We start from the raw sequence: 21,738 nt of genomic DNA on the forward strand, positions 1-21,738 counted from the left end.
AAGCAGTAGTATCCAGCATGAAGTGGGACAGAAGAGCCCCTGCCCCAGTGCCACAGACCCTCAGAGGATGGTGGAACCTCGGGGAGCCCTGATACTGCAGACAGGAAACAGGTTAATCCAGTGTACCCACCATGCTCCCAGAAACCCCCAGCTCTGGTAATGTGTCTGAGAATTAGCTGGGATCATGGCTCTGAAAAACATCAAAACACCACCCGTCAGCACTAACCCACTTCTCTGAAGCCTCAAAGGCTCACTTGAGTGCAGTCCCTTTCATAAGGTCCTTGTTTGCTCTCCAGCACCAGCTCCTTTCTCCCCTGCCTGTGGAGACACTTCACAGGAGCATTAACTGCCGAATAGGCTGATTTTTAATGCAGAATTACACAAGTGGAGCCATTCTTCCATTTCATGCCTCCCGTTAGGTAATCTATCGGTATTGCACAGAGAATCAAGGTTATGTCCTTGTTGGGGTGATTTATGAACTCTGAGCATTTCATATCTCCAAACACCGAGAGAGGCAGAGACAGAAATATTCCTGTGAATGCCTGGAGCAGGAGCAGAAGCTGTGGTCGGAGAGATGGGGTGATGTTTGCTTGAGCCAGGCACAACACGGCAGGAAAGCGGATGCCACGCTCTAGGAAAAGCATCCTTTGCAGTGCGGCTGTGTGTCCTACAAAGGCATCCGGAACATGGCACATTATGAGAGTACGTGCAGGAACTCGCTGGCTCCATACGGAATAGAATGAGGCCGCTGCATCCCGCGGGTGACTTTCACGCTGGAGCAGGAGGAAGAGGGGAAAACTTCAATGGCAGAATGGCAGATCCTTGGCCAGCAATCACATGTCCTTGCTGAGGTGGGGACTGCAGCCCCAGCTGTAGCTGCTTTCCTCCCCATTCAGCTGTCCTGAGCGATAATCCTTGCAGTGCAGCAACTGTCCTTTGTTGTCACACTACCAACCATCATCATGGAAATAGAGCATCACTGTCCTGCACTCCAGGCTGGACCAGGACCCTCCACAGGGCTAGGAGGAGGGGAGATGCACATTCCCATCTGAGGGCAGCATGCCTGGGTGACAAAGGCACGTGCAAATTATGCCACAGGACAGCAGGAGACCTTCTGGACCACTCCAGTGGGGCACCCAGCATAATGCCCAACATGTCCCACCTCACACCCCCATCATCATGTGAACCTTTGTCCTGAGCTATGTTCTGCTCTGGGATGAGTTGCTCTGATCCCAGACCCAAAAGGGACTGGGAATGTACTACTCACTGTGTCGTCTGCAGCCCTGACTTCTTCCAAGATAATTATAAATTTGTGAAAATATGGTTGCCAAGCTCTTTAAAGCCAGGACTGGGACTTAAGGCACAAAAGCTGACACACAGTAGCACCTAAGTAAATTAAATGTGCCACATCACTACCTATCTATATTACAGACCTGAGCTTCAGGATTACCTGCTAATAAAAGTGATATTTAAAACAAGTCCTAAGTTCCTTCGATGCCCCCTCCTCCCCACAAGTAATTAAACTGATGCTGCTTCCTACAGCGGAGGGGATGGGATTTATCATGGAGGAAAATCAGCAGAGGGTGAAATAGGTTGAATCCTCACCGCCACAGTGACACAGCCAGGCAGACAGCAAACACTCACTTCCCTGGGAAAAAGGGGCAGAAAGGGGTCAGCCAGGGCTGGGAAGTCAGGGGTCCCCAGGATGGAAAGGGCAAGACGGAGGTGGGTGGATCTATCCCTGGCTGAGCCTGGAGAGCCGTGAGAGGGGGGCAGGAGGGCGGCCACAGCGGAGGGGAGTTGCTCGCTCTTCTGCCTCTGCCTTGAGCTCACCCAGCTGCAAATAAACAATTTTACCATTTGAATAGCCGCGAGTGCGGAAGGCATAATTAATACCCAGCGGTACCATCAGCCAATGTGCTGATGCGGGAGGTGCAGCCCCTGCCAACGCCGTCAGCGCACAGCTCTGGCGTCGCAGCGCGTGGCCCCGGCTGCTCTCGCCTCTGGGCCCGTCCTTTGCTGGAGGCAGAGGAAGGGCAAAGCCCCAGTGCAGACACCCGGGGCAGGTGCTGGAGCCCACCAGCATGGGACACCTCTAGTACATCCCACCCTCGTGCCATGGGAAGTCAGGGTCTGGTAGAGCAGCATGGAAAAGAGAGAAAAGGAGTGGACAGAGAGCAGGCTCACGTGGCATTGCTGTGAAGGTAAGTGCTGGCTGGGTCCATGCTCCTGTTTGCTGCCAAAGCCAGGCCAACCTTTAACCCCAGATTTCAAGTTCAGTTCCCATTTCAAAGACTTTAAAGGACACTGACAGGAGGGTCCAGTGCCGGAGGCCAGCCTGAGGATGAGTATGAGAGCTGAGCTAAGTCAGCGAGCTGGCCAACACCATCCACGGTGGTCAGCCCACCTCAACTTGCTCTAGAAAGGGCACGACATCTGCTGTAGAGTGTTTTCCCTGCTATGGCAGGATTACTTCAGACAGAATTTGAAAAGTGCTGGAAGTGGGAAGCCCAGAAGTTCATATATACCTTCAGACAGAGAAATGTCTCCAGCAAATTTCTGTGTTAAGACCAGCTCAGTGATTCACCCTCCACCACTCTGGCAACAGGAGCTCTGAATGCAGTTTGGCTCCCCAAGAAAGACTCAGTGGGCTGTGGGTTCATCTGCCAGTGTGGCAAAGCAGGTCCCTGATGAGATGGGGGATTAAGTGGCCCAAGTGCTCACCAGAGTGATGACTCAGCTGCAGGATCAGGCCCTGCCTCCCAGGTTACCCCTGGAGCAACACTGCTGGCAAGGCACAGTGTGGGTAGTGCTGGAGCACCCCCACCCCCCCGGTTAGCAGTGTGGGTACTGCTGGAGGATCCCCCTTCAGTGGGCGGAGTGTGGGTACTGCTGGAGCATCTCCTGTCACCGTCATGGGCACAGCGGAGCCGCTGCTTCCCCCACCGCCACCCAGCCGGCAAACACTGCACGCACTGTGGCAGGGCTGGACAGTGGGGCATTTCATCAGCCCGGCGGCGATAACACTCAGCTTTTGTCCTGCCTGGATAAAGGGGGTTTGTGAGCACTGGCTTTCCAGCCCAAACCCGCACCTGTCGCCAAATTACCCCACTCATCCTCCCCCCTTGAGTTCCACATCAGTGCTGGGGACCAGGCAGCAGAAAGAGCTCCAGCGCAGACACAACTTGCTGGGAAGTTTCAGATTTCCAGATCCACCAAAATCTTGCAGAAGAGCCACACCCTCGAGTTCTGTTGTTACTAACCCTAAAAACGATCCCTAAACCTAAGGAAATAAGGGTTTCCACTTTTATTTTAGCTTCTACCTAAACCTTCTCATGTATCCCACCTCCTCACGAGCACCACAAAATCACTTCTCAGGCTTTATGTGCTGACACCGACCCGGAAGGTCCCAGCATCTGGGATGATGTTGCCCTCTCCCATCTCCATCACTGGAGTGAAAAACGCTCCCCCATGCACCAAACACATGGAAAAATTGGTCTGCTGAGGGAATGGGACTGCAACGCACATAGGAGTGTGTTAAACTCAGAGATTGTCCCTAATGGTGACCACAATAAATAAAGCCAGTGACTGGGCTGAGCAGCTGCCAACTGTGGACGCAGGCGCAGGCAGGATGGTGCACTTCCCCACAGCCACCAGTCAAGGAATTTTTGCTTTCCCTGCCCTGCTCATGCATTTTCCTCCTTTGACACATCTGCCTTCTGTACAATCAACTGCAGGATGATCAGGCGTCCTCCTTGGATAAATGGACCACTGCACTGGGGTGTCCAAGCAGGATGAAATGTCCAAGTGCTGTGGGGTGGGATGGAATGGGATGGGATGGGATGGCAAAAGAGAGGCTCACCCGCCCAGGATTGCAATAGTTCTGCCCGATCTCAGACTGGAGCCAAAGCCTTACGAGGGGTTTTTCTCCTCTGAACACATATCCACAAAGTGATTCCAAGAGATAGTGACTAATTCAAGCCAGCCCTCAGCTCTGAAGGACCTACAGAGAGGAAAACCATGGCACAAGCTACAGCTTATTGCCATCCTTTAACCCTGCTGTTTCCTTGGTAAATAACCCACTGCTGATCTTATTTTCTAAATGGATATGCCCAAGAGCATCATTACAATGAATGCCGGAAATGCTTTGATCTAAAAGAATAAGATAAGTTGGCTCAGTACATCTAAAGTAGCAGCTTAACAAGCTTTAAAACAAAATAATTAAAAGAGGTCTGTGGCATTGCTGCAACACAATGTGTCTTCGCAGGAGCCATGCATTGGTGCCCACAACAGTATCCGTACCACCCAGAAACACCACTAACCATGGAACAGAACCAGGGGAAAATAACTCCTAATGGGATTTTTATGATGATCTCCCAAAGAGCCCCACTCTCCCAGGAAAGCACTGACCCACTGGAAGTGCCTGAAAGACCAGCACAGGGCCCAGCTGACACTTTCCCCATGGCGAAGGTTGGATGTCTGCACAGGGAAATCTGACTAACTCAGGTTAACTCAGCACTGCGGTCTCCTGGTAGAGCTGCTCTCAATTCAGAGTGGAGTGACTGAGATCCAGACCCATTTTTCCCCCTGGAAGCCCAGGGATGCACAACTTGCCTGGAAACCTCAGCAGCCATCCCCAGGAATGAACACAGGGAACACATCAAGAATTTCAAAAGCTCCAGAAACTCTTAGAGAAATTAAGAAGATGAGACAAATGAAGCCTCTGAAAGCAGAGAGGGGCACAGATGGCTTTTATGGAGCAAGAAATACAATGTGAAAAAATGGAGCAGCAGAGTTCTCTTTGAAGGTGTAAAACGTCAATATGGAAGCCTGGAGAAAGCCAGGGCCTGGGAGCTGGGAGTTCAGTGCAGGGCGCAGCATTGCCCAGCCCAGGCTCTGGCTGCAGCGCAGCGCTGGGGAGTTCCCAGCCCCACTGCTCCTGAGACAGCATCAGCTCTGCCCAGCTCTACCTGGGGACAACCCATTGCCAGAGAAGGCTCATTGTGACCTGCAGCATGGAGAAATGAGAATAGCCCAAAAAGATGTTGAAAAAGGCAAACCAAAATAGAAAGCAAAGGCAGTGGAAATGAACTCCGGGGCAAAGACTTTTGATCCTGTCACAGAGAGTTTTAAATCCCCTTTTAGCACCAAGCAATTTCTTTTCCATGGAGAAGAGCCTTTCTCCCTGCCATGACCATCTCACTGCATATACAGCATCCAAGCAGCTCACAGGCTCTCCCATTCCAATCACAGCAAAATCCTGACAGATCAAGATGACGGTGAGGGGAGCCTCTAGCACCTCAAGAAAACCATGCCACTGGGTTCAAGCCCCTCAGAGCCCAACTGCCAGCAAGGCAGGGATCACTGCACTCTGCATCTCATTAAAAAAACAATAATCCCCTTTGCAGGACAGATTAAACTTTTGTAGCATTATCTCTGACGGGTCAGCAGTAAGGAATGACCTCCTGCAGCCCTCAGTATCTCAGCTTCCTTCAAAGGCCCCTGAGCCAGCAGCCTCACTTCAGTCCTCATCCATCAAAATTAGCAAAATTGATTTTGCCAGAGAATATGTCACTTTGACAGGAACCCAGAGTAAGTCTTGAGTATGTCATGTCGGAGGATGTTAAAGGAGTAGAGCCTCTTAGGAAGACCAGAAACATGAATATGAGTAACTCATCCTCATCCTTCCCACGGAAAACTTGAAAACCCATGAACAGCAAATACTTGTAGAAAAAGGGTTGATTCTTTTTGGAAGCTCTTCCTAAAATAACATATCCGGAATTGCCACACTTTCCCTACATAACATCCCGCCGCTGCAGACTCAGCCAAGCTTTGGCTCTGGCCAGGAAGAGGCAGAGCCGACCGTTCTCCCAGCGGGATGCACGGCTTCATCTCCCAGCATTAATCACCCATGTTCCGGTGGGTCCTTAAGTGGATGTCCTCATCCATGTCAATTAACTGACGCTTCATTACTCAAGTCCTGTAGACGGAGCAGAGATGCTATCGCAGGCTCTGGGAGCAGGCTGGGGTCATGCACTGGACTCCAGCAATTACAGAACGCGTCCCTGAGGAAGCCGTGCTTGTGGCGGGCTTGGCTCACCAGGCAGGCAAATCCCAGGGGGAATAGCCCGGGCTCTCCTCAGCCTTGTCACATCTTCGACCTGAATGACGTGCAGTCAAGTGGCAACATCAATTAGCACCGTTTGCTCTCACCAGCACCTCGAATGCTGCCATGGAGCAGCAAGTCCCCAGCCCTCCCACACTGAGCACAGCATCTCTATGCAGCCCCTAAACCAGAATTACGTAGCCACATTCCTGACTTATAGGGCCATAAACCACATCTGGAGATTCTCCTGACCATCCCAGGGTTCTGCAGAAGAGGCATGGCCAATACCCTCACAGAGAGGAGCCATCGATCCCCAACAAGCCTTAACTGAGAACCACAAATCCACCTTCCTGCATGCCACAGTGTGGTCCCTTGCAGAGTGTGTGCTGCGCTGCCAGTGTCCCACAGCACAGGATCACCCCTTACCACAGGTTCCTGCACCAGCATGTCCCCTGTCCCCTCACTCCTTTTATGCTAGGGCACATGCCCTCTGGTGAGCTCCCATTTTTCCACCTCGAGCATCCAAACTTGTCTCTCTCTTGCAGGAAGCACCTCACCACTCCTAGATGATGTGTTGTTTTTGAAGAAGCTTCTGCTCAGCCTTTATTTGGAAGTCAGTGGAGTTGGCAGCTCTGGCACTGCAGTCAGGCCAGGGAAGCTTCACTGCTCCCACCTTGGCACAGCTAAGCCTCATCCCATGGATACTTCAGCTGGGGTCCGGAGCAGCTCTGCAGCCAAGGCCCTGCTTCTCCTCCCTGCCAGCTTCTGCAGCAGGAGATGAAGAGTCCTTTCCATACCTACAGAGATGCTGCGCCAGGGAATGGCTTCTGCTCCCACTGGCTTTGGCTCATGGGGCACAGGAGCCACTGGCAGCAGGGACACAGTGCCACTAGGATGCTCCAACACTGCCAGGAAAGCGGAGCTGCTGAGAAAGACCTTCAGAGCAAACTTCAACAAAAATCATTGCATGTCAAAGCGTATCTCCTGCCTACGCATCATTTCCAAGTCACAAGGAGACATTTTGCAGACTGGAGTTGGAAATGAGCACTTTATGAATGACTGGCTTTATTTATTTTTTTAAGCCCTCAGGCAAGTCCCAGAGGGTGCTTTGGCCTCCTGTCCTGGGCACACAGTGCCCGCAGACCCCGTCCCTGTTCATCTCCATGGAGCTGCTCATCCACCTCCAGCCAAGCTGGGTTTCTCCTCCTTTTCTCACTGTTGCTTGGGACCAGAAATGCCAAATCCCTCAGCACTGTCAGGAAGACACACCCAGCTGCACTTCGGGCATGTCTCCACCCTGCTCCCAGAGTATCCCACCCAGCAGCCCTGGCCCAAGGTGAACATTTCTCTGCACAGCACCCAGCCCCACCACCATGCCACAGGCAGCATGGTTGCTCTGCTTCCAGCCTGAGCAGGTGTGTGAGAACACTGAGGAGAGATGGAGCCAAAACACCCATCGGTCCCTGATTTGTCCCCACACAAAGGCACCCAGCACAACACTGAAAGGAGGCTTTAGTGCAGCTTTGCCTCACAGAGCCGACGAGGCCAGAGAAAGCAACTGATAAACCCAGAAAGCAGGAGAGATTCAGCAGCAGACAAAACCTCATTTCACAAGGAATCCTCATAAAACCAAATTAATGTTGAAGGATGAAGGCAGGTAAACCTCCCACAGTTAAGTTTAGGCCACTGAGACTCAGTTTAAATCTCTCAGCAGTTCTGATTTAATCAATGCATTTCCAAGTGAAATTAGATGAAGTACATCTCCATCACAGGAAATTATATAAGCTATCAAAGTCTGTAGGTGCAGGTCCCTGTAAGAAGAGCCACAGGAAATATTCATATCAACTTGAATTCCATTTTTAAGGAGACAGTTCAGATCCAGATTTTAAGGCTTTTTCAGTGGAAATAGTAACTCTGATGGAAACAGCGAGCCACAACAAAGAAGGGCCAAGCAGCAGCTTTGGGAGCATCCCCTGGAAAACCTGCAGTGGCTGCTGTGACACGGCTTTGCCAGAAACACCCTCCCAATGGTACCACCCAGCGCAGTATGGGAGGGAAGGAAGACGGAAGGAAAGATGGAAAGAAAAATGGAAGAAAAACCCCTTTGTTTTAAAGGAGAGGGTGAAAGCATCAGTGAGGCAGCTCCACCCAACACACTCAGTCTCCAGGAATAATCCTGCTTGAAGAGTTTTGCTGTCAAAACCAAACTCTGTTGGGCTTGAACTGCTGTCACCTACTTGGTGACCACCAGCTGTCAAGGAGAACAACAGGCACCACAATGCAGAGCAGAGCAGCTCCCACTCCTCTGGCTCAGCACATTGATTCCCATAATCTTTCCTCCCAGTCCTTCTCCCATTAGCTGTATTTAAAGGCTTGGGTACGCATACACTTCCATAATGAACCTCAGACCTGTTGAAAGTCCTGTGGATTATTCACACCCTAAGGAGCTGTCCTTGGGAGCCACTGGCAGTGCTCATGAGCGCCCTGTACACATACATATCTACAGATACTGAGGTAAATAAGCTGCTCTGAGAGAGCTCATGGATCAGGTTGGGTGAGGAAGATGGGAACAAGGTTGGAGAGCTGGCCTCTGCCTTGCTGCCACTCCCTGTTACAGGCTGGGCTCTGAATGAACATTAGCAACTCCTCCTTGCCAGCAGATGACCATTACATAAGGTAGAGACAAGCCGCGGTGCTCCCAATGCCAGGAGCACCTGGACCAACAGTTCACCCGTCCTGTGTCCTGTATGCCAAGGGCTGGCAGGGCAGCTGTGACAAGGGGCAGCCCTCAAGCATCCCAGGCAAGTGTCAGCACCACGACAGCTCCAGCCCATCACTCCACTGGAGACACCACAAAGGCAACGTGGTGGCTCCAGCGTTATTACAACAATTATTCATGCTCTGGGAAGCGGCTGCCCAAGCCCCGTGCCGCTCCCCTCGCCTCATCTGGGAAATTGCTGCCAGCGTGAAGGTACGAACCACTGCATAAAAGCGCAGTTTATTCAAGCATTATTGTGGCTGTTAAGTATCATAGCCAGTGACACCAGATGAATTTCTGTGGCAATCAATCCACCTGGGAGCAGCCAGCACAGCCCCTGTGTGGATGCGGGATGAGTAAGGACTCCTCAGTGGAGGCCATTAACTCCCACTGCTTACTGCTCTCATTACTTCCCAGACTGCAAGGCTTGCATCTTTGACAAGCGGCTGAATCTACATTTGACAGCGTGAACCTGATGAGTGAAATTCATGGAAAATGTTTGCTTTGGCAGTAACTACAAGGCCCATAAAGTTTTCTTGGAGCCAATGCGCAGGGATGTATGCCTTTTAATGAGTTGTTTTATACAATCGCCGAGAAATTGCAAACGGTGGTTTTACTCCTACTGCAAATCACTCCGGAGCTCAATGCTGTAAAAATTGTGGCATATTGTTTAAAACATTATATGTGTAGCTATGGAGGGGAAGCCCTCAGCAGCGCTGGAAGCCTAGCAGCCAGCACACTGCAGAAGGCTGCTGTGCCTTCGCAGGCGGGCGTAGGCCCTGACGCAGGTATGTGCACGCACACGTATGTCTGTGCGCACTCAAGGCATGACAGAGCCTCTGCCATCCCCACAAAGAACAGACTTTGCCCCGCAGCATCCACACCTGCTAAGGACAGGAACATCCCCAGGATCTCGAAGGGGCTTTCAGGGCAATGCTGCTCACCCAGTCCCGCTCTGAAATGGGGAGCAGCAGCTCCGCTTCACAGGAACTGAATAATTCTGAGCGATGCAGTTGCACAGGTCTTGCCCTCCCCAGCAGAGGAGCACAGCTTGCTGAGAGGTCAGGCACTGCCACCGCCCCAGGTGAAAGGAATCCGACTTGAAAGGAGCAGCAGGGTACCATCTCCCTGCCGCAGGCAGCTGCTCCAGGCAGAGGCTGTGCAGGGTGAAACGGGCGCTGCAAAGCTCCATTGCTTCTCCTGGAGCTATTTTTCTAGTAGTCTTCAGGAAAATGAGGAGAAATGACATGGGAAATGTCAGAAATAAAGCCAGAAGCAATTAGAGTTAGAGAGAAGGGAGAGCAGCAGGCAAGGTTAGCAGTAAAGTTATCTCTTATTAAAAATAAAACAGGGAGGGACTGGAAGCTGATGAGGTGGCGGAGAGGACAGCTTGGCACTGAAGATCCAGGATGCACAGCACAGAAATTCTCAAGGCGAATGAATTGAGTAAGGAAGCAAGCGGAGGGCTCCAGTTTCTATTTACTAAACTCTCCTCAAAAATAACAAAGCAGAGGGCATCCTCTGTTCCCAGGATTTACAGTGTTCTGTTGCTCCAGCCCTTGGAAACTGCACTCCAGCTCCACCGGGCTTTTCACCTGCCAATGATAAATCCAAACACAAGGCACCCTAAGAAAGCCCTCAGGTGCTTTCCCAGGAGGAATTCCTAAGGTCACTACACCACCATGGACTCTGTCCTTCCCACACACAGCAGCACATCCTTGGTAGACAGATGAACAGACGTCTCTGGTGGCAGTGTGAAGGAGCTCAAGTGCCTGGGCCATCAGGGTGCACCAGCCAAGGGCATGGGACACAGCTGGGGGAATGGGAGCCGGCTTGCCATGTGCCTCTGGAATACGGTGCACGGCACACGCCAGCGTAATGGAGAAGCCAAGGGCCTCCCCCAGATCCTCGGCACAGACAAAACCTTGGTTCACGTTTCACCCTCCAGGACTCCATCCACAGCCCAGTCAGAGGGACAAAGCCTCCAGAGGTGAGGGACAAAGGCCTCTCACATCACCACTCGCTGCCTGTGGTGTTTGGGGGGGCCCTGCCTGCCTCCCTCCATGCCCCCAAGCTGCAGTCATGTTCTGCCAGAGCGTAGGGGCACAGGGGGCGACATGGGCTGATTGGCTCCCCAAGGTGCTGTGGCATGTAGGGCTGGCAGCAGAGCTGCATCCATCCGTCCGTCCATCCATCCGTCCGTCCGTCCGTCCGTCCGTCCATCCATCCATCCATCCACTCCCCTGCAGCCCCTCAGGTACACAAGTCCTGTTCCCAAGGGAGCAGCCTCTGGGCCTGGCATGAGCTGTGGTAGTGGGGTGGCTGTTTGGGACCCCTCACTTTGGGACCCCTCTTGCAGCAGCAGGTGATGTGCCAGAACCACTGTCCCGCAACCACTGTCCCACTTGGTGGAGGGAGGTTTGGGGTTTGACCCCTGCCTCACACAAACGCTCAAATCCAGGACTTTCTAAACCGGGTTGAGGGGAGTGGAATGGATCATGGATGTTACTTTTCCTTTGGGTTTCTCACTTGTTTAACCCGTTGCTTTCACTCGATTACACCGAGATGGGCTGAAACCGCCAAAAATTCAGGGACTGCTGTGGCTCCGGGGCCGTGCACTGGCAGGGGCCGGGGCTGGGGCTCTCCAGCCACAGCACCATGGAAATAATAAGATTTCGGCTCAGATGACTTCGCAGCGGTAATGAAAATGTGTTACGTAACACTTTGCCTCCGTCTCCTCTGCTTTGCAATTCTCGATTAATCTTCCAAACACATCCATCCATCCGTCCATCCATTCATCCATCAATCCATCCATCCGCCCGCGCCCCGACCGCCCCCCCGGCCCTTCTCCCGAGCAGCCCCCGCCGGGGCGGCCAGTGGGGAGCGAGATGCCGGCGAGGGGACGCAGAGAGCGGATCCATCTCCCGGGCAGGGCGGGAGGAGCCGGGCGGAGGGAGCTCCGGCACCGCGCGGAGCGAGAACCGGTCGCGCTCTCCGGGCGCCGGCAGCCGCCGGCTGTACCGCGCGCTCGCCGCTCCGCTCCGCACACCGCTCCTCATCCCGCTCCCCGCTCCGCTCTCCATCCCTCCCCGCTCCCCGCTCCAAGTTCGTGATTTAACTCCGCCGCTCCCTGAGCGCGCCCGGCGGCGGGATGCGCCCGGCGCTGCCCCGCGGGGCCGCTGCTCCCCGACCCTACCTGCTTCTCGGGAGCCGTCGCATCCACATCGTCACGTCTCGGCCCGGCCCGGCCCGGCGGGGCTCAGCGCCTCAGCGCTCCATCCGGGCGCGCCGCCCCGCGCCCGCGGCGGCGCTCAGCGGCGGGGCAGGCGGCGGCCGGCGGGGCGGGCATGCCCGGCGGCGGCGGCGAGGACGAGGGTCGTTGCTCCGGTGCCCCGGCCTTTCAGCGTCGGCGGGGCAGCTGCTCGCCCGCGGAGGCTGCGCGCCCCATGCGCCGCTCGGTGTGGCTCAGCGCGGCGCGGCGCGGCTCGGCTTGGCTCGGTGCAGTTCACCGGGGCTCAGCTCGGCTCGGCTCGGCTCGGCTCGGCTCGGCGCGGCGGGGCTGGGCGCGCGCGCGTCTGTGCGCGCACCCGCGGGGCGGGGGCGGGGGGCCGCGGCGCGGGGAAGTTGCGCGGGGCGGAGGCGGGGGCGGAGCGCGGCCCCTCCGCGCCACGGCCGAGCGGGGCTGGACCTGGACCGGCACCCACACCGGGACCCGGTTCCGACTCCGTCTCCGTGTGGGTCGCCGGGAAGTGCCTGGACCTCTCCGGAGAACGGCCCGTCCCTCCCCGGGACGCCGCCTCTGGCCGCTGCTTCCCCCGGTGAAGCGCTCCTTTACCCGGACCCCACGAATAGCCGCTCGTCAGCGACCCCGGGGAGCGAACCCCACTCTCCGCCCGGTGGGCACCGGCCCAGCAGCTCTGAGCCCCTGGACCGCAGTGTCACCGCGCGGAGCCCCGGTGCCCGCATGGGCGAGCAGCAGGGAGCTGCGAGTTCAATCCGTGATTTGCGGGAGGGCGAGGGGTCCCCTGCAGTTGGGCAGCTCTGGAGAGCCCCGACCCGCTGCCCGGCGGAGCGGGCCCGGCTGCCGCTGTAGCGGGCTCCACCAGCCGGCTGAGCGGGCATCCTGCTCCCGAGCCAACCCCGGGAGAGTTTCCATCCCGATCCTGCACAGCTGCCCCGCAGGGACTTTGTCGGGCCAGCGGGAGCGCGATCCGCCACCGCCGCCTCCGGCCCCCGCACCGAGGGATGTACAGCCGCTACCGAATTCCCTCCGGCTGAAAGCATCTTTCGTGCTCCGTGCTCGCCCAAAGACAGCCGAGCACAAAGGGGAGCGTGCGGGGAGAGGCGCTAGTTATTTTGGGAGGTGTTTCATCAGAGCTTGATGCGTTTTCTCTCTTTCCGGGGGTGCTGCCAGTAAGGAGCGACATTATTCCTGGTGTACTGAAAGAAAAGTGTGTCTCTCAAAAGCCAAGCTGCTTTAAGTGGTTTCTGTTCAGCTGCTGCAATAAAAGAAGTTTTTGTATGAATTTGAGGAGAGATTCTTTGAAGCTGCTCCTGGCTATGAACGAGGAGCAGGACTGTGGTGTGCAGAGCCGGCGCTGCTGGGGTGTCCCCTCACAGGGACAAACCACCCGCAAGGAAGGGGCACATCAATGACTAGAGAGCACTTTGCTCTGATCAGTCACAGCAGACAACGTTTGTGTAGAGACAAATCTCTCCACTGCCTTTCTGACTCATTGGGTTTCTTTCCGGCCTCCAGAGAAACTTAATTCTCCAAAGAGAAGAAGCCTCCTGTGAGCAGGGCAGCTGGATGGAAGGTCAGCATTGTTCCTTGGCCACCTTGCCAGCCTCTGCTCCTTATATGTGTTCCTGCTGGATCGGCTCCAGCTGCCACTAGAAGTGCTGTAGTTCAGCATCCAAATCCCCACTTTCTTTGGAGCTGGATTCCTGGTTGGGAGGAACCTCTTCTGGTAAGAATGATATCTCAGGGGTTGGCCTGAAGATCACCTTACCCTGTGAGGTGGTAAGTGCCTGAGGGACAGACCTCTCCTGTCCCAGCCCAGGCAGAATCAGGGCTGTAGAAGTCCACAAAAATGGCCAGGCTGTGTTTGTTTTCCCCTAAGCTTGATCCTGGCTTGTCGGGGTTGTTTGTGTTTGGTTTTCTCTCCACTGGTGAATCCCACCAGTGACAGATCTTTGGTGGTGCTGATGCTGTCACCTCCCCAACTTCCAGAGCGAGGCCAGTGACAAACTGGCCATGGCTCTGTCCAGTCTGCAGCTGGAAGGGAGGGAGCACCAGTCCCCAGGGTGTTCATTACATACAATCCCATGATCATACATACGGTGTTCACAGCTGCCAGTTACGGCAGCCTCAGCACAGACAACTATCAAAGCCCAGCAACTCACCTGAGCACAGCCTTCCTGGAGGCTGCATGTGCAGAGACTTGAAAGAGAAAACTCAGCTTTACTGCAAGCTCACAGACTTTATCAGCCGTTAAACTCGGCTCACTAACATGAAAGATCTTTAGAAAGAGGAAGGGAAGAGCATGCGATTGTCAGTCTCTTAAGAGGCTGCTCTGGAGCCCAAGAGATACTGGAACGCAGTTAAGTAGAAGACAATCAATTAAGGCTTAAATAAACCCAAACGAGCAAACGCTAATGAGAGCTATCTTGTATCTCAAACAAATCCTCTTAACTCAGCCCCACTTAAAAAAATATTATTTCCCCATTTGTGCCAAACACATGGAGCTGGCATGGAATTGCAAGGACTGTGTCAGGGGATCTGGGGCCTGGCAGTGAAAGTTGAACGTCTGGTTTTTTGGCTATAAACATCTGTTATATTCTATACCCATTGATCAGGTGACAGCAAGGAAGGGCCCCACGTCCTCACCATCAAGTTGCCTCTACCCTGAGCCTCTTCTTGAGCTTCTGGCCTCAACTCCTCATTTCAGTGTCACCATCTAGAAGCTTCCAGAAAAAAAAGAGATCAAAGGAGCATTGAGGTTTTCAACAGTACCAAAGCAGGTGTGCAGTCAAAGGTTTTATACACAGGCCATTATTTGGGTTCAGGGCTGGTTTGGGGGATGCTTGGAGTACAAACCTCATGGGGAGGGCAATACCTGGCCAAAGTGTGAGTGTCTTCTCTGCCCTCCAGAGAGCCCCACCTGCCACCAGCCAGGCAACACGTGCGGCGCTTGCTCTGTGCCTTCTTAAAACAGCCAGCACAGCGTTTTTCACGGTGTTTAAAAGGCATGTGGTGCCAGTTGGCAGTCTTGGCAATCTCAGCCCCCTTTGCCTGGCTTATCTTCTCAGCAGCAGTGCCGGGGCTGCCTGCCACAGGCAGGTGATGGAGCAGCCCGCTGTGGGAGCAGGAACCGTGAATTATCCCGCCATTTAAGTAGGAGGGAAGGAAGTCATTAGTGAATTCATTTGTCTAACTTGTTCTTCTCAGAGTCATCGCTCCAAGAGAGCAAAGTTCCTGATGCTGATGCAAAGCTAAAGGCACTGACTGGGGCTGGGAGCTGCTCTGTGGGGCACAGATGTGCATGTAGACCCACGTTCAGGGAGAAAAGGGGGGTTTTCCCTGCAATCCAGTCTGTGCTTCCCAGGTTCTTCGTAACAGCACCTGCATTATCACCCATCCACCTGTCCGTCTGAGCTGGACCAGGTGTGGGCACCCCAAGAGTGCTGCCAACCACAGCAGGGGAATGTCGCCAGCTGTGCTGCACTTCACTCACTGTGTTCTGAGGCAAAATCTGCTAATTTGCCTCTGACTGGAAAGAAAGATGCTGCCCTGGCTACACTTGCCAAGGAGTGAAAATTGTCTCTTCAGTAGAAGTAGGTTGTCATTACCCATTTTCCTTTCATACGGGAAAAGCAGAAGTGTTACTTAGAGCTTGTGAAGCAGAGAGGAGTATAATGCAATTTCTGCCTCCTTGTAGCATCGTCCTTTCGTTTTTCAGACCAGTGCTGACAGGGAATAGGATTCTGGAAAGCACCCTGAGGATTATGTACCCTGAGCAGCTCTTAGGGGACTCTGAGACTTGCATTCCCTTCAGAAAGCATCCCCCAGTGCCTCAAACTTCTCTAATGGTCTTGACGGGATTGTCTACCAAGGCACAGCTCCAACCCAGCACGCTGGACCCTGGGAAGGAGTCACAAGGCGGGGGACGGTTGAGAAGATGGGGGAAAGCTGGATGGGATTTCATGGGCCCATTCTGCAAACCCAGAAGAGTCACGCCAGCCTCTGGAGTCTCCCTGCTACGGGGGCTGCCTGCCTGCCTGGGGAAGGCACAGTTCCCACAGTTTCCAGCCACAGTTCCCTTTTCCAGGGGAAAAAAAAAAAGCATTATCCCACTTTTAACCCACTTTGCAGGATCTGCCTCTTTCCCCTCACCTGGTTCAAACCCCAGCTGGTTGCTAACCACAGATCGGTTTGTTGTGGTCATCCTTTAGTGATGGTGGTCTGTGCTTACCCGCTCAGTATCTGGGCTGTTCTTATGCAAATCAAACGTTTGGCCACCATACACCAAAAACTCCCCTTCGGTTAGGGCGTGCGAACCTGCAAAACACCCTCATGCTTTGCAGATGGCCCCCAGTTTGAGTCAACAACTTTTAGCATTTCAGTCTCTCACAGAGCTGCTCCCCAAAGCTCACATCTTGTGTAGTATTTGTCTGGCCAGGCTGCTCTCATGCAGTTTCTTCTTTTTTTTTAAGCTAAGCATCGCTAATCAGCTTCTTCAAGCTCCAACATATGTCCTATAAATATCCCTTGTGGAAGCAAAATCTATCTTGTGTGTGTATGCAAGACAAAAGAAAAAAATTAGAAAGCGTGAAGCCCTGACTTAGCAGCGCAGCAGCAGAACTGTACTAAAGCCTCACAGCTTAATGAAAGCAGGGAACATACCTCTCCCCTGCATTCCCCCCATCCAGCCCCACAGCATGCCAAAGCCCCAAACTCCCCAGGCCCCAACAGCCCCAGAGCTTGCCCAGGCTCTGGTCCTACTCTCTACTGCCTGGAGGTCTCTTGGGAGCCACCCACAAGCTATAGCTAGTGCTTTGACTGAAGGCTGGATGGGGATGGAGCTGGGGAGCACTTTGTCTTTGGAGCTGAGCAGGGAGTTCAGTGCTTCCTCTTCTTGGTATTCAGCAACAGCCTTGAGGTTCTCTTACAGTTCTTATTTCAAGTGCTGGCTTAAGAAATTTATGGGCCCCTGGCTGAGCTCAGGATAGGGTGGGATGCCACAATCCTCAGCTTGCCTCACTGTGGAGTGGGATGGGGACACACTCCTTGTGCAAGATTTCTCCAGGCACAAGAATGCTGAAGGCAGCTCCAGGACGATGTTGATGAAGCTCCTCTGGCTCTGTATCTCTTCCAGCACAACTGATAGGAATGAGTTCAGATCAATCATTGGCCACTCACTGGCTTCCCTGGTCAGGCTGCAAAGCCCAGACTGAAGCAGGACGCTGAGGACAGGTGAGTCTCTGAGCAGCTTAATTGCCTTCAGCACATGCGGCAAGAATCCACCTGCTCACCCTGTACGTCATCCTCAGTACCTTTTGTTTCAATGGAGGCACAGGCAGCTCTTGGCTAGATTGATCTCTGGCACATGGACTGCAAAGTTGGGGGTCAGGCAGGGACTGAAGAACTTGTGGGGGATCAGGTAAGGACTGGAGAGCTTGGGGTGCCAGGCTGCAACTGGAGAGCCCAGTGAGGTCAAGCTGGGGCTGGAGACCTCAGGGGCATCAGATGAGGTCAAAAGTAGATGCCTAAGAAACAGCCCTTGCAGGGCCTGGGAATGGTGCTTTCACCAGCTGGAGAGGTATCTGCCTTTGTTACCTCTGCTGAGAAATCATTGGCATCATTAGAGAGGTGATGCTGGCCTCAGCATTGCCATGGTTTCCCCAGGTTTTCCATCAAGCTGCTGCAAGGTGAAGCAAGGTGGCTCTCCTTCACAGTGGCTGTCAGCTGGGAGATGTTGACACTTGGGAGACGTTAACAATCTGGATATGTGAAACCTAAGCAAAGGTCTACTCTGCCCTGCGAAGGAGAGGGGTGATCACAGGCTCCTCATGGAAAAGGAAAGCTGATCTCATCCTGGTGTGCTACACAGAGGGAGGTAAACAAACCTCTTGTGCTTCCTAGGACCCTTATCCACATGGAATTTGGGGGTTTCACCTCGATGGGGGTGCAGAGTATGCACAGGTCAAGCCCTGAAGCTCCCATGTGAAGAGGTTTCTGTAAGAGCAAAGCTCTGATGCTGAGCCTGGATTACCTCCAGATCCGGTGCTGGTATCCTCCTGCTGCATCCCTGGCTGATGAACTTCTCTGGTTCTCCAGCGCTGGAAGGTAGTTCAGAGTGGAATGAAATTATAGTTCTGGGTTTCATGAACAGTGTGTGGCTCTTAAACCCTGCACGCGTCTCTAGTAGGGCTGTTATAGATTCCCTTTGCTTTGGCTGTATTTGTCTCATCAATCTCAGTGATGTTGACAATTGGGCATGGTTTAATTCTGCAAATCTGAGGAATGATCAGGCCAATTTAGTTCACATTTAAAGCATTTGTGTTCACATGCTGGAAAGCCTTTTTTCTTCCTTGCTCCTTGCCCAAGGCCCTTATTATCTGCTGGTGCTATTTATCAATGCACAGCAGGTATATTACAGGAAGGTCTCTTTCGTAAAGCGATACGAAATAATCATTCCTGTTCCTCGTCTGCTCAGCAAGAAAAGTGAGCCTGGCTCTCCCGTCTGTCAGCATTCCTGAGCCACAGCATTTTTATATTACTGCGGGAGAAGTGATTTAACTCAATAAGCTTCCCTCATAAATAGCAATAGTTTGATAAAATAGAGGAGGAGTGTGTCAACGAACATGATGTTCCCCTTCTGCTGGGTGGCTTCGGACCCTGCCCTGAGTGGGGGACAGTGTGGGGTCCCCCCTGGCAGCTGCAGGACTCAGCTCCTTTCCAGCTCTGAGCTTGCGCTGGGATGCACTTGGGAATGGGAGATGCCTTTTTAGGGCAGAAAACTTCAATTTTGGCTCCTGAAGAGCATTAGATGAAGGATCAGTCTTTAATAATGGCTGGTGCCTCTGAAAAAGCTCCTCCCTCCTTCCCATGCACACTGTGGCTCCTCATCCCAGGCCCGGTACGGATTTGTCTGGGTTTCACCAGTTTTATGACATTTCACTGACACAAATGCACAGTTCCACACCAGATGATGCTGCTTCACAGTGGTGCCTGGAGCTGTCTGAATCAGGTACTTCTTCCATTAAATCCTTGGTAAAATGTCTGGAGATGTCTGCACACCTGAAAACCACAATGGAAGTCACAGTTAGGCAGGAAGATCGGGTGGTTCTGGGAGCTGGAGGGGAGCAAACTGTGTGTAGAGTAATGAATGCCAACCTGTGTGCCCTGGGCATTGGGGCCCTGGCTCCCTGGGATGGGATTCATGGGAATTCCAGCAGAGCTGTAGCCCAAATTCTGCCCTTGAAGCAACGGCCTCTGCAGAGCAAAGAGTTGATTTAATGTGCTGCCATTCCTTGAGCACCGGGACCGTGGGTTTGTTTGGCTTTCTCCTCCCCCAGGGACTGAGGTGCAATATCACCTTCCCATTAATTTATATGAGAACATTTCCAAATAGTAAACTGCCAATAAATTAGTAATGCTGATCTATAAAAGGGGAAAAAATGGCCTGTTGTGAGTTTATAGCCCTGTGGAAAAAACATTAAACAGAGGCTTCCTTAGCACGATGTGCTCCGAGAAGCTGGGGGGGGAGAACTCCAGGCTGGGACCCACCTGGACATGTTTTGCCCAGTTGGTTTTAAACCTGCTCCCCGCAGAATCCCTTAGGGAAAAAGCACTAAAGGATTCCCAACAACCAAACCAAATGTAATGAAAAATGGAGGAGAGGACAATGCAGCCTAGAGAGAACAAACAAATTACCTGGAGCAAATAGTTTATTTTAAGATGCTAACAAATTTGCTCCAGAGGCCTGTGGAAAAAAGTCAGATACCACGCAGCCAGCCTTTCTCTTATTTATAGAATAATTGCGATGATTGATTAGCCGGGATCAGAACTGTATTTACGGCGTGGAAGTTTTCAGCAATATTTCAAGTAATTCACCTCCTCACACAACTCCCTGGTGCTGTCATCCCAGCTCCACTTTTTCTCCCCATGAAGCCTGCTTGCACCAGGATTTATGGCTTTGTTTGTGGGAAGAGCAGGTGTCTTGCTCCAGAGAACAGCAGCAAAACAAGAGCTCAAGGGTAAAACTCTCATGCCACAGACCCTCAGCAGCTTGCTGTGCCAGTGAGGGTGTCCCCTGCACAGCTCCCATGGTGGGCAATGGCCCTGGCACATCACTGCTCTTGCTGGCACCATCCTCTGGCAGAAGGACATGGTTTCTCTCCAGCCTCCACTGCCAGCTGTTCTCTCTGGAGCACACCAAGGTATAAAGTGGCTCAGCAGCATTCTGATCACCCTACAAGGCTCCTGGACTCCTTTCTCACTGCACCCACCAGCTCCCAGCTGGGCAGCATGGATGGAGATGTGACAGCCAGCATCCTGCCCTCAGGAGGGCTCCTGGGAGTCTGGCTTGCTGTCTCCAAAACAACCAGGAAAAACCCCTTCATGTCCGCCTTCCCCTCATCCACCCAGAAACTCCCTGCTGCTGGATACACTGACTGATTTTAGGGCAGGAAGGCGGGAAACACTCTCAGAAAAATAACGAATATAACAAGTTTGGGAGAAACAACTAAAAATTTGGTCTCTGTCCCAAAGAAACCCTGAACACCTTTTTTCTGCAACAGCTGCTGCTGTTTTCCAGGCATAAGCAAAGCAGCTGCGATGCAGATTTGGGAGAGGACAGGGCAGGGCTGAGGGGGTCAGGGGAGTTCTCCGTGTTTGCCTCCAAAGGAATGCCCACTTGGACCTGGAGTCAGTGCCGATGGCTGCAAGGTGCCAGCCCCTCTGCCTATGGTCTGGAAGTGCCCTGCTCAGAGCACTGTGGCTGTTCTCCGGGTATGGAAGGTTAGATTTGTGAATTACCACTAAAGTCATGAGTGCATGAGGCTGTAGACAGACAGAGAGACAGATGAGCAGGCACAGGATCTGCATGCCAGCCTGGAGATGCCCATGGCAGTTCCTGCCTCTGTCGCTTTCTGTTGCCTCCAGTCCAAGGTAGCAGAATTTTATTTAAACCCTTCTCCACTCCTGCCTGGTCTCTGTTTCTTTATTTCACAATAAAAGTAAGCTGCTATTTCCCTTTTGTTCCAACTGCCCTCATTTATCCCCCGGTACCTGCAGGGCTGGCAGCCGGACTGTGCCAGCACTTGAATACTGAGAAGAAAAAAATGGTTCTACAGGATGGAGGCCCATAGGACTGAGGGAAGCTCAATGCTGCTGGAAACAGGAGCTGCTGCAAACCAGCTGGTCCTCATCAGCTTGTGTTTGCTTCCCTGCATGGCCTCAGGACTGGCTTAGGGCACAAACATCATTCCCCTCCTGCCGTCTGGCTTCTCTGGGCTTTTCTGTGGGTCAGGACCTGCCATGGCCTGCCTAGGAATCCTTAATTCTGCTTTTAAAAGGCAGAGGAAGTTCACACCTTGCCCTCCCCCCACTGGATTTATTACAAAGCTGGGGTCACAAGCTTCATAAAAGGGGATTATCCCTCCCTTCTAGCAGCTCTGCCACTAGCAGGCAATTTCAGCTCCCTTCTTCCAAGGGCGCAGACTTGGGCAAGTGGCAGGCAAGAGGCAATTAGACATTGTTAATTTGTCACTGAGCCCTGCTCCTGCCCCTTAGAAACTTCCTGCACTGAGCCCTGCTCCTATGCCTTAGAAACCTCCTGTGGGAAACAGCTTCTGAGAGCTTTCACTT

At 53.1% G+C, this 21,738-nt stretch overlaps 1 protein-coding gene across 1 annotated transcript in view; it reads right to left on the bottom strand.

Annotated features, from left to right (window-relative positions):
* Positions 1–12,416, bottom strand: part of AJAP1 (adherens junctions associated protein 1) — a 37,685-nt gene extending 25,269 nt beyond the window's left edge. Inside the window, exon 1 of the mRNA XM_071575925.1 lies at positions 12,061–12,416. Coding sequence (XP_071432026.1) covers positions 12,061–12,089 — 29 coding nt within the window. The 5' untranslated portion in view covers positions 12,090–12,416. The remainder of the gene's footprint in view (positions 1–12,060) is intronic.
* Between the last annotated feature and the right edge of the window lie 9,322 nt (positions 12,417–21,738).

The sequence above is a fragment of the Pithys albifrons genome, chromosome 22 (assembly GCF_047495875.1).
Source record: "Pithys albifrons albifrons isolate INPA30051 chromosome 22, PitAlb_v1, whole genome shotgun sequence".
Lineage (NCBI taxonomy): Eukaryota > Metazoa > Chordata > Aves > Passeriformes > Thamnophilidae > Pithys > Pithys albifrons.